Genomic DNA, 12,977 nt, shown 5'->3' on the forward strand with positions numbered 1-12,977 from the left:
ACGCCCCGGTGGATGCGCTCGGCCTAGGGGCGCGGCGGCGCGGGAGGCGAGGCGGGCCGCCCCTGCCCGGGGCCGGGGCCGCAGGCGCGGGCGTCTGAGCGGGGGGCCGGGCGCGGCCTTCCGAGCCAGCGCCCCGGGTCGCGCGCGCGCGCGCGCGATCCCGCCGCGCCCCCCCTCCCATCCCACACCCCTCGCTGCCCGCGGGCCCCCCGCGGCCGCCCCCCAGCTCGTCCGGGCCGCGCGCCCGGGCTCCGGGGGCTCGCGGCCGCCGCCGGCCCCGGGGGAGCGAGGGCGCGAGGGCGTGTGCGCGCGTGCGAGCGGGCGGGCGAGCGGGGCCGCCGCCGGCGGGGCCGCGGCCGAGGCACTTCGGAAGAATGACTCTGGAGTCCATCATGGCGTGCTGCCTGAGCGAGGAGGCCAAGGAGGCCCGGAGGATCAACGACGAGATCGAGCGGCAGCTCCGCCGGGACAAGCGGGACGCGCGCCGCGAGCTCAAGCTGCTGCTGCTCGGTGAGTGCCGCCGCCGCCGCCGCCGCTGGCCCGGGGTCGGCCCCCGTGCGCGCGCGCGCGTGTACCCCCTCCCCAACCTCCCATGCCCCGGGACCTCCGCCGGCGCCCCCCTCCCCGCCGCCCCCCAGACCCCGGCGGCCGCGGCTCGCCCCCGGCCGGCCGTCCCGAGCGCGCCCCCGGCCGGTCCTGGCACCCGCGTGGGCGCGTGCACGGACACATGCGCGCGCACTGGAACGGACCCGCCAGGGACTCACTCGCGGACGCCGGCACACGAAGGGACACACACGCTCACACACACACACACACATAGACACACGTACGCACGCTCGCGTATACACAGACGCGCACACACACAGATGCATCAGCCTACGCATGCACGCACACACCGGCACACGCAGACACGCACGCGTTCACACACGCATTCACCCCCACGCTCACAGACACATGCGCGCACAGCCGAGCACACACGCACACGCGTGCATACACGTTCACCCCCCTGCACACTCAGGCATGCGCACAACACTTGCACGCGCACACCGACGTCCACACGCACCCGTGGACACAGATGCGCACGCACATGGGACGTGCACACACGGACCTGCACGCGCACATATGCACACACAGCACACACACACACACACGGAAATGCATGCGCCGAGAGATACGGTGCAGGCTGCCTGGTCCGGCTCTCCGAATATACCTTTGTGTGCACCCCAAAGGCTGAGAATTCCGTGTGAGCGTTCAGCGCAGTGCATCTGTTACATGTGCATCTCTTTTGGGGGGGAGGTATCGGCCGAGCAACCGAACTTTGGGTATCGCGGCAGCCACAGTGCCCCGTGGGGGGAGGGCAGCGGCTGTGCCTGGGGGAGCACCTTTGGGGTTGGTGTGGTCAAGTGGCTCGTAAGCATCCATGGACGAAGCTTCATGGGGTCCAGAGGAAAGGGAATGGGCACCCTCGCGACTGCATTCCTGGAGGAGGCCCTAGGGGTTGGCCTGGCAAAGAAGGAACCTTAGGAGTTGGGGGGTGCAGGGAGGCAAGACCCCGAGTCACAGTGATGGGCCCACCTGCCACCGTAAGGGAACAACCCTGAGACCAGTCTTGGTCTTGGATGGTGACAGGCAGTTTCTTCCCTGCCTCTGTCCATGGATAATGGTTGAGGGAGCGGGGAACTCCGGGTATCTTTTGTTTGGTGAGAAGCACCCTTGGAGGCCTGAATTTAGCAGTTAGTCTACTGCAACCCGGCAGGCTGCTCTGAGACGGGCTTGGAAGCAAATAGAAACCTTTTGTTTGAGTGCTACAGCATTTTAAGCTTCCATGGAAGGGTGCAGGCAGTTGGCCGTCCACCAGCACCCAGTGGTCTGCCTTCACACCCAGTGGCCAGGAAAACGCTGTTTCTCCTATAGGGTATGAGATGCTTGACTCTCCCGGGTGGCTCAGACCGAACTGCCTGACACCCAACTCGGCGGCGCCACTGTGGTGGGAAGCGCAGACAGCTTTGCAGTAGCAGGCCCCAAAACATGTCTGCACTTGTGTCTGGCCACTTGCGCGTGGAATATTTTCTCAGACTCGCTGCCGGAAGAGAAGACAGCCCTGTCAGGAAGGATTGGCGAAGCGGTGTGTTCTCTGCCTTGGGCTTGGCATTTCTCAGCTCAGGGAACCCGCTGGTTTCTGGGACTGGGCTGCTTAGGGACTGGGTCGTTTTCCAGAAGGAACAAAACAGAGCCGTCACAGGGAGATGCAGGTACAGATGGTTAATTCACACACGGAACTTTCGGGTCTTCCTGTGAATACCAGGTTAGGTCTGTGTCCACACGTTTGTGAAGAACCCAAGTCCAAGTTCAGCGGTGAAGGAGGAGGATGCTGGGCACTTGGATACAGGAGATTTATTTTCTGTGGATCATTTCCATCCCCTCTCATCTGGATCTCCTTCTAATGACTGAAAAATGTGCAGTGGATTGATTAAGAGAGAAACAGAGAAGGCAATAGACTATATATATATATATATATATATGTAGGGAGTGTTCGAATTCATGATTAATGGGAAGGGCTTGTGTTTTGGAGAGCGAAGTTATTAAAATTTGATAGTTTCGGCTTCTGTCGAGCAGTGCCTGAGGCAGCAGCGGCTTCTGTAGCTTACTGTGCTCCCTGAAGTGGATCAGCCCTCGGTCTCCTGGCTGCTCCCACTTCAGAACCTCCGAGCTTCGTTCTCTGTCTCTGCCGGCCTAGATTTGAAAGTCGGGGAGGCCGCCTTGGGGTGGGGGTAGGGAAGGGCTGAGTATCCATGGCTGCTTCATTACCGATCGTGCATTTCAGAACCGTGCAAAGGTACAAAGCTTTTAAACATGTGCCATGGAAATAGTTTTATGGGGAACAAAAATGGGAGGAAAAGTTTCATCGCTCAGGGGCTATGAACACCCTTTCCCCCCCTCTTGCTAGATCGTTATATGCACTAGCACCCAAATCTGACCCATTAGAAGCGGTAACGTTATACTTGCACCTGCATTCGTTAATAGCATGAAAAGCTCCCGCAGGCTTTTGACAGACACAAATTGCTACGGCGTCAGCTTTCAGTCTGTTGCTTTTGTGCCCAGCTTCTGGCAGTCAGCCTTGCAGTGGGTGGCATGCACCATGTCCTGGGTGCGTATTTTTGCCCCTTGCTTCATTTTGTTTTGAGTCCAGGAGAGAAATAAGTCCAGGCTTTGGCTGCAGGGAAGCTGCTCTGTCGGAGGAACTCCCAGCGTGCTGTCTGGTTACTTCTTCAAGTTCCCACCGTCCCTTCTGTCCTCTTCTGTCGTTGTGCCTATCCAAAGGAGGTTATGGAATGAAACCATTCTTGGTTCAGTGGTTTACCACCAGGACTTTTTAAATTCCTTTAAGTTGGGGAATCCCTCCTGTTTGTAATTGCGATTTAGTATCAAAATGTTCTTCAACTAAATTTCAGTACAGGATGTGGCTTCATGTTAGTGGAAATAGAAATGTAGAAAAGTTTGAGAGGGGTGTTAAGTATAGACCCTGGCCTTCGTTCTCGTACTTAAATTTACAGTCGAGTGATGCGAAGAAAGTCGAGAAAGAAAATCGTGGCTCCCTGCATTGGGCTGGAGAGAGAATCCAGTGCTTGCCACGCATGCAGCCGACCAGCGTTCACGCCCTGGCACCGTATGTGGTCCCGGGAGCTCAAAGCCAGAGTAAGCCCTGTGCAGTGCTGGGTGCGATCCCCAAACAAAACAAAGCAAAATGCAACAATAGAGAACGATTTTGATTCATATCCCCACACAAGTCTAACGGCAATTGAATCAGTGCCAGAGAGAGATAGTACAGTGTGGAAGGCAATTGATTGGTTGCCTTGCATGTGGCCAACACATTTCTGACCACCTCCACTGCTTAGACTCCCTTCTGGAGTGATCCCTGAGCACAGAGCTGGGAATAAGTCCTGAGCACTGCTGGGTGTGGCCTCCCCCCCCAAACTCAAAGATAAGTGCATAAAAATAATAAATGCAACTGTGCTCTTGTGTTACACATTTATTCTTCTTAATTTATTTTGCCTTTTACTCCCTTTTCAGGCGAATTCAGAAATCAACTACCATAAAGTTTGTTAGATTCTGAATCGTTTTCCTGTTTTCTCTGTCTCTGAATTTATTTCATCGATTTGCTCAAGCGGGCCCAGTAACATCTCCTTTGTGAGACTTGTTGTTACTGTGTTTGGCATATCGAATACGTCACGGGGAGCTTGCCGGGCTCTGCCGAGAGGGGTGGAGGAATCGAACTTGTGTGGACCATGTTGGCTGTATGCAAGGCAAACACCCTACCGCTATGCTATCGCTCCAGCCCCTGAATTTATTTACATTAGGTTAATTCTTTGTTTGTTTGTTTATTTGTTTGGGGGCCCCACTTGATAGTGTTCAGGGGTAACTCCTGGCTCTGCACTCAGGGACCATTCCTGTTGGTGCTCAGGGGACCATATGGGTTGTTGGGGATCAAAGCTTTGTCAGCTGCATGCGAGGAGAACGCCTTACCTGCTGTACTATCTCTCTGGCCCCTAAAATTAAAAAAAAAAAAATTAACGTTTTGTGGAGCTACACCAAGTGGTGCTCAGGGACCACTCCTGGCTCAGTGCTTGGGGGTTTCTCTTGTTGGTGCTGGGGGACCATGCAGTGTCGGGGATTGAATCTCCGTCTCCTACATAAAGAAGACTAGCTCCAGCTCATTCTCTCTGGCCCAAGGGTTTATTTTTTAATATCTCAAAACTTTGTAAGCAAAATATATATGCAAAAATATTTTTATTTTAGTATGATTTTTAAAAAAAATGCTTTCGAGCCTTAAAGCTGTTTTTTTTAATTGATCACCTTCAATATTGAGTGTTTCTATTGGTGGTACTTAGATCACACTCTTATTGTATCTTTCTATATGTTGAAAACAGATGGCTTTGAGTACTTGCCTCTAGTCATACTCATTTGAGAATTTCTTACAATTTCTTGAAGATTTTTTCCCTCTTAACCTATTCTTTAATTTCATATCATTTTAAAATCCTCAGTTTTCAGATCTGAATCCTCAAACAGGAAGATTTAGCAAATCTTCGCTTCCTGCCTTTTTTTGTGAGTGTGCTGGCTGTCAAACCTTTTACACGTTCAGCCTGTGCTGCACTGCTAAGCCAGCTACATCCCGAGCCCCATTTTTTTTTATTTTTTCACTTAAAATATTTGTTTCAGTTTTGGTCCATCTTAGATGAAAGAATGTGTATGATTGATTTTTGTAACAAATTAGATACATAATTAGATAATATTCCTGTTCTAAAGTGGAACCTTATGAGGATAGAGATCAGGTTTTATCATTCACTATTCAATTTTGTCACATTCTTTTTCTTTGGGCCACATCAGTGGTGCTCAGGGCTCACTCCTGATGGAGCTTGGGGACCAAATGGAATGTTGGATATTGAACCCGGCTTACCCAAGTACAGGGCAAGTGTGTTATTGCCCTGGCCGGTCTCTCTCTCTCTCTCTCTTTCTTTCTTTCTTTCTTTCTTTCTTTCTTTCTTTCTTTCCTTCCTTCCTTCCTTCCTTCCTTCCTTCCTTCCTTCCTTCTTTTTTCCCTCCCTCCCTCCCTCCCTCCCTCCCTCCCTCCCTCCCTCCCTCCCTCCCTCCCTCCCTTCTTCTCTCCCTCCCTCCCTTCTTTTGAGGACACACCGTCCTCAAAAGGGGTTCCTTCTGGCCCTGTGCTCAGGAACTACTCCTGGTTGGACTTGGGGGATCGAATCCAGGTTGGCGCATTCAAGGCAAGCACCTTCTATGCCTTACTGTCTCTCCAGCCCCTTTCCGCCACACTCTTTAACTCATAAAATTTGCTCAGTAAATACTTGCCAAATAAGTACATTTGTTTCCTCCTCTTAAAAATGGGAACCATAAACTAATGGATACACCATGGAGAAGGGACTGTGGAATGTTTCAGTCTGTGGCAGGTGAAGTCATGATCTTAAAAAAGTTGTTAACTCTTTGAACCAGTTGATTACAAGTGGATTCCAGTAAAGGAACTGCTAATACAGGATTGTTTCCTCTAATCAGCCAGTGTAATACAGTGTTTGCTGGGTGCATCAGGGAGTGATCAGGTGATCAGAGTCTGAAAATCTAGGGGACTGGAGTGATAGCAGAGTGAATAGAGCACTTGCCTGGCGTGTGGCCATCCCTGGTGTCCCGCATGGTCCCCTGAGCACTTCCGGTAGTGATCCCTGAGCGCGGAGCTGGGTGTGAGCCCCGAGCACTTAAGGGTGTGGCCCCAAAAAAAACCGGAAGGAAAAAAAAAAGTCTAAAAATCTTTGCTCTGCCCACTCGCTCCTCTGCCCAGATGTTGGAGACTGAACTCAGGGCTTCACTCATGGGGGACACATGTACTCTGCCACAGAGCCTCACTCCTAGCTCCTCTTGCTTTTCAGCCCATGAATTAGCTCCCCACCCTCCCCCACGATGCACTCAGTGAATTGTTTACTTCCCTAGAGGAGAGGTGGGAACCACACACGGTCTGGATGATCCACCTGCATGTACAGTGAGACTAGGAGAACCTCAGTTGTCGCAGAGTTTTAGGACTTGTTGATGGAGTGTGTCTGGTTCGAGTCAGTAGACAGCGGTTCTCTGTAGCTTTGGGGCAGGAGGCTGGGGACTCTGGCCGATTCAGGCTGTCTGCGGGCTTTATTTGGAGCCTTGGGCCCCTGCTCTCCCCTGCCGGGCTCCTTGGAGAAACAGTGGGCATGTTGAGTGCCTGAATTAACCTGAGGTCACTGGTTGTCCAGAGAGGCTACTCAGAACTGCCGAACAAAAGCATCCCTGTAAGCAGCCCTAATAATCGCTTCTCTCTGGAAGTCCCAGAACTCCATGCTTCTGAGGCAGCTTTTAGACCAGCTGGTTTTATTTTTGCTACTCTTGTAGCTCCCAAGTGTGGAATATGTTTTTAAATGTCAGAATTTGTTCGGATGCATTTCTTCCTTCTTATTCCTCTTAAGACAGAGTATTATAAGTTCATATATGAAGGAGGAAGTGGAAGCATTCCTCATCCTTTAAAGAACTCAGATATGTGGCTCTGATCTATAACTGAATCATCAGACTATATATATATATATATATATATATATATTTTCTATTGAACCATATAGGTTCATTGTCTAATTCTGCAGCCGAACTGTCCATCCTGAATTTCCATGTTACTTCTTAATTTGAAAGCCTTGGCACATATTAAAGCCCTGCGGAATCGTGGAATTATTCCACGCATGTGTATTCAAATATTTCTAGGTAAGTTTGGGGAAAAAAAAGCAGAATAGTGGCCATTTTGTTTAGTATAAATAAATCCAGTAGTCCTTTTCATGAGGAAACAAAACCCCACTCCATCTTATGGACGGCTTATGTGCACTCTGCAGAGGTGCCTATTAAATATAGTTACGGTTTTTATTACAGATGAATTTTAAGGACAAGAAACAGCTTTTGCAGTGGTGAGGCCGCGTGGTGTGCTAAACTTAGCAGAAAAAGGGAACAGATTTCTCTTCCTGATCCAGGCAAACTTGTACTTGAAAAGTAATGAGCAGGATTTTTCTGGCACCGGTCTCGATTCCACATTTCTGTGAATTTTTCTCTCCGTGTGATGGTCTGTTGCCATTGATCAGGACATCTAGAGGGAAAGTTCCAGACTTTGAGGGCTCAGAGCTACAGTTTGGAAGAGAGAAGCCATTTTACGGTGACGTCTGCTTTTCTCCTAAGTCGTGGCATGGTCAGCCTTTCCTGCACACTCTTCTGGGATTTGGGGCAAGAGAAATGCAGGTATTGGGAGCCGCAAATTTAAAGTTTGACTTCCTGCTTGAAGGGGGGAGGGAGAGAGCAGGCAGTCTCCAGTGGGGGAAACTTTCCGGATGGCTTTTTAGCAATCTTAAGATCTCTGCTGAATTAATCCTCGGCAAGTGTGTGATAGCAATAGAAGTTAATATGTGTGATTGTTGGTAATTAAATCTGTGGCAGTAACTGACTACGGTAAACAGTGAATGTTTTCTCTCATGCTGCCGGATGGAAGTAACATTAAATAAAGAGCTGCTTTCAGACCCAAACACTCCTTTGTGTGAACAGCTGTTCCTAATGGAATTATAGGCACACATTCAGTATACACCTTTGATGACAGGGAAAATTACCGATCAGTAAAACTTGCTGTCTTATTTAACCTCTAGAAGCAGAAGGACCTAAGCATGTTGATGGAAATGAGTTCATGAATCCGAGGTGGTCTGGAAGTTTGACTTGGTGAGCCAAAATAGATCTCCGTATTGTGAAGCAAAATCTGAATCTGTGCGGCCGGAGAGATAGTACAGTGGGTAGTGCGCTCACCTTGCATGTGACTGTGTGACTGACCTGGGTTTGATCCCTGGGGCCCCACATAGTCCCCTGACCCCACCAGGAGTGGTTCCTGAGTGCAGAGCAGGGAGTGACCCTTGAGGATCACTGGAGTGGCACCCAAACCAACCAACCAAACAAACATACATATCTGAATTTGCTAAGTATTTGGGGGTGAACTTTTTATACCTAATCATCATTTCTTCTTTATGGTTCAGTTTTTGGAACAATATTAGTATTAGTTAAAAAATTAATTTTTAGATATTTTAAATTCACATATTCAATGAACACTTGCCAGTTACTGAAAAGAAAAATTTTTGGTTTAAATTAAAAAAAAAAAACAGGCACCTTTTTTTTTTAAATCTTTCTGGGTCACAGCTGGCAATGTACAGGGGTTACTCCTGGTTTTGCACTCAGGAATTACTCCTGGCGTTGCTCAGGGGATCATATAGGGTGCTGGGGATCGAACCCGGGTCAACCGCATGCAAGGCAAATGCCCTATCCCCTGTACTTTTGCTCCAGCCCTGAAACCAGGCATGTCTTGAGAGTGTGGATCAGATGAGCGTAGTAAGCACCTACTGTGTCTGTGCTATGTCATACACTTGTGAATTTTTATTTGCCAGCAAGGAAGATTGCAACTTTTTTTGGTGGCTCTTTAACATTTGGTACTACCTTGTTCTGAGTTTTAAATCATTTCAATCATGTTTTGGCTTTGGGCCTCACGTGGTGCTGCTCAGGGCTGGATCCTGGCAGTGCTCAGTGCCTGGGATCCATCAGGGTCGGCTGCTTTCAAGGCAGGTGCCTCACCGCTGGTCTACTCCCCCCCACCCCCCACACACACACTTCTGGGTTTATCCTTCCCGGGCTTTGCTTTTTCTTTCTCTTTTGTTTTGGTTCTTTTGTTTTGGGGCCACACCTGACTATGCTCAGGACTTAGTCCTGGCTCTGTGCTCAGGAATCATTCCTGGCGGGCCTTGGGAGACCCTATGGGCTGCCTTTTCTGGGCCAGCCAGGTGCAAGGCAAATGCCCTACCCACTGTACTCTCACCGTGGCCTGAGGCTTTTTTTTTAAATGCTTTTATTTGGGATTTTCTTGGGCGTTCTTATTAGGGCTCTCTGTTCAGGGGTCATTCCTGGTGGTGTTCAGGTGTTGGAATGTGGTGTTGAAGATTGAACTGTGGTCCCTGATGTGGCCAGTGCAGCCTGACTCTTGCTTCTTTGCATATGGAGATAGCCCAGGGCACACCACCTGTAGGAGTTATCTAGATTCCCTTGGGAGCAGAGGGCTGTTGAGTGCCCAGAGGAAAGCTGAGTAATTGAGAGAAGGGAATGAAAACTATTTGGTTCCTTCCAGTGGGCATCTCCCGTATGTTCCGTATTTGTGGTCCTCTTTGGTGGCTCACCTGGGGCACACTGAAAGGAAATTCTGTTCCAAGACCAAAGCGCCTTTGTCTGCTTTGCTGCTTCTAATTCATCCTCTTCTCTCACTGTGTGTCATGTTCTCTCTGTCTCTCTCTGTGTCTCTCTGTGTTTGTCTTTGTCTCTCTCCGTCTGTCTCTCTCTGTCTCTCTCAGGTTGAAAAGCCAGTGTGCTTTATCCAGTGGTTTGAGTGGGAAAGTACTGCACCTTTATTGTAAGATCAGTTTTGGCTCTGGGGTCACTCAGTTGCTTCTGAAACAAAGTCGTTCGTTGCTCAAAGGAAGTTGTGTAATGGATTGCAGTACTGAGGAGCGGGGGGGGGGGGGGGGGGGCGAGGGGGGGGGGACGGACGGACTAGAATGCTATTAATGCCAGCATATTCCTGAAATCTCACAGAAGGGAACAATAACTGATCAACAAATGAAAGAAAAGGAGCCAGAGTGCATCTTTGGGTGTGCTGTGGGAAGCGATTAAGTGATATTAAGGCACGGATTCATTTTCATTCTAAGAGCAGGCTTCATGCTCGTTCCCTGTTGGAGAAGTGAAATCAGGAATTGATCTGTTCTTGACGGATTTTGACCCGTTTTTTGATGATCATCACTTGCTAAATGAAAATCAGAATTATCTGCTGCTGCTTTATTTATTTATTTATTTTTTTTAATGCTTTAAAGGCATTTTTAAAATTGTTTAAAAATAGCTTGTTCTTCGTTTCTCTTTTCTTCGGGGGAGCAGGGAGGATTGCTGGCGTCTTCTGTGTGTTTCTTGGTTTCTGCAGCAAGTTTATTATTTGTAATGTGGATGCTTCTGCCCCTTGCCCATTCTTTACTCACTTGCTATCCAGCGATTTGCAGCCACTCTCCTGCCGAAGACCTCAACTTTCAAGGAACACCTTCCTCTTACTCTCTGTCCCCAGGGTGCCTTCTTCAAATACTCCAGGGCTCCATGTTTCTTTCAGGGTCAGGAAGTTAGAGATGGTGCTTCTCTCAAACATCCTCTTTTTGTTGTTGTTGAGCTTTTTGGTTTGGTTTTGGGGGCCACACCCAACAGTGCTCAGTGATTACTCGTGGCGCTGCTCTCAGGAATAATTCTTGGCTGTGTTCAGGGGCCCATGTGGGAATATGGGATGTCAGAGATTGAACCCAGGTTGGCCGTGTGCTCTGCTTTACCCGTTGTACCATCTTTCTAACCCCTCAAACATCCTCTTGCTTTAAGCAAGTGAGATAAATTGGGTACTGCTTTTATTTTAAATTATTTGTACCATATCTGGATGTTCTTTGGGCTTGTTTCTGACTCTGTGCTCAGGGGTCACTCCTGGGTGGTGCTCAGGAGACCATATCTGGTGCTGGGGGGCCAAACCATAATGGGCCAAGCACACAAGACTGATAACCTTTAGTACAGGGCCTCAACCCCTGGATGCTTTCTTTGGCCCCACGGTGCTCTAAAATATTAAAACAAAGACATTTGTGAGTGCGAACGTAGGAGAATATCATGGTTCTTTAGCAACACTCTGTTTCTACAACAAAATGTATTGTTGCTGAACACAATCTCAACTTTCTCCTCCTTTTCTAGAGATCGGTCTGGGATGAGCAGCAGAGCTGGGGTGAGCGTGCCCTGCACAGCCTCCCGTGGGCCACTGCATCTCACACCAGAGCGCCGTGCAGTGAGGCTGCGCCTTCCTCTCGCTGGCAGAACGTCCTCTTCTTTTTTACTTGAGGGTGTTCAAACATCTAATTGCATTTCTGTGTGGGTCGGGAGAGTGGCAGGAATGGCCTTTGCTTTTTGCTTTTGAAATCGTTAGTTTGGTGTTTGCGCCACGCCCGTTGATGCTCTGTGGGTCAGCCCTGGTGGTGCTTAGGGGACCCTGTGCTGGGACCCAGGGATGGAAACGTGTTCATCATTCGTGTGCAAGGTGAACGCCTCGTACTCCTAGTGCCCCCCTTCACCCCCCTCCCCCACTTTCTCAAAAAAAAACCAACTCATCAATCTGAGTGGGCGTTTATGTTTTTTTTTGGTTGTGGTGGTAGTGGGGGGGGAGTTGATATGTTCCCAGGCTTCAGACCATGAGAGGTGTGTATTCTAATCACTGAGCTACATCCCAGGCCCCCCCTGGGTATTTTGCTTTCATTTTAGGCCACGCATGGTGGTGCCTTGGGGGACCACCAGGCTCACTCCTGAAAATGCTTTGGAGAAGGTGCGGTGCTGGGGCTTGACCTGTCACGGGTGAAGGATATACTCAGCCCTCTGAGGTCTCTGTCTGTCTTTACCCCCCCCCCCCTTTTCAGGGGCAGCTCTTAGGATATTTCCCTGCCCTGTGAATTGATGCTCTAGGGCCTGTGCTTCTGAGCGTCCCTCATGATAAGTTTCCTCTGCAGATGGCACGTGCATTTTCCTCTTGATTGAAATAGCTGACCCATTTCCTGTGCCTTGTTCCAGTAATGCAGGATGACTTTAATTCTTTCTCTGAGCCTGCCCTTTCAACAATGCTGCCATCTTCAAGGGTCGAAGAACTCGTTTGTCTTTCGAACGTGTGTGAATAAGATTTTGGAGAACAAGCCTGTCATGGAAAACCGTTTGCCAAGTGGCTCTCTGGCTGGTGATCTGGTTCAAGAAGTAGCTGCTCTTTAGTTTTGCATTTTGTTTCCAGAACCTGCAGTAAGTTGCTCCTGCCTCCGTCTCTGAGCAAAACTGACACTGTTGGAGTCCTTCCCCACAGAGCTCGGGCCACCTCAGGATTGGGCTTTTTTTTTTTCTTTCTTCTTTTTGAGTCACACCCAGTGATGCACAGGGGTTACTCCCGGCTCTGCACTCAGGAATTGCTCCTGGCCGTGCTCAGGGGACCATAGGGGACGCTGGGGATTGAACCCGGATCCAGCACATGCAAGGCAGACAGACGCCCTCCCTGCTGTGCTGTCGCTCCTGCCCAGGGCCGGGCTTTCTCTTAGCTCTAAGCCTTGGCAGCTTTCACACCTTGGCCTGTGTTTGCTCAAACCCAGCGCTGGCGGTGGCCAAGGGGCACATGCCCAGTCGTCTCTGTGGGGAGAGGCAGAGGCCCAGGCAGGTCTGGTGCCTGCCTGCCTGCCTGCCTGCCTGCTGGGTGCCCACCCTCCCCTCTGTGCACCTGCGGCCCCCGCGGCCCGTGCCTGGCGTGCAGCTGATAGCCCGACGCCTTCCCCGGGAGCCGTATCTGACGCCTC

The 12,977-nt window shown here is 50.1% G+C and overlaps 1 protein-coding gene across 1 annotated transcript in view; it reads left to right on the top strand.

The window, feature by feature from the left end:
• Window positions 1–319: 319 nt before the first annotated feature.
• The window catches only part of LOC130027969 (guanine nucleotide-binding protein G(q) subunit alpha), a 278,643-nt gene continuing 265,985 nt past the window's right edge, over window positions 320–12,977 (top strand). The window contains exon 1 of the mRNA XM_056118723.1: window positions 320–510. Coding sequence (XP_055974698.1) covers window positions 375–510 — 136 coding nt within the window. The 5' untranslated portion in view covers window positions 320–374. The remainder of the gene's footprint in view (window positions 511–12,977) is intronic.

Source organism: Sorex fumeus, unplaced genomic scaffold, assembly GCF_029834395.1.
Source record: "Sorex fumeus unplaced genomic scaffold, SorFum_2.1 ptg000038l, whole genome shotgun sequence".
Lineage (NCBI taxonomy): Eukaryota > Metazoa > Chordata > Mammalia > Eulipotyphla > Soricidae > Sorex > Sorex fumeus.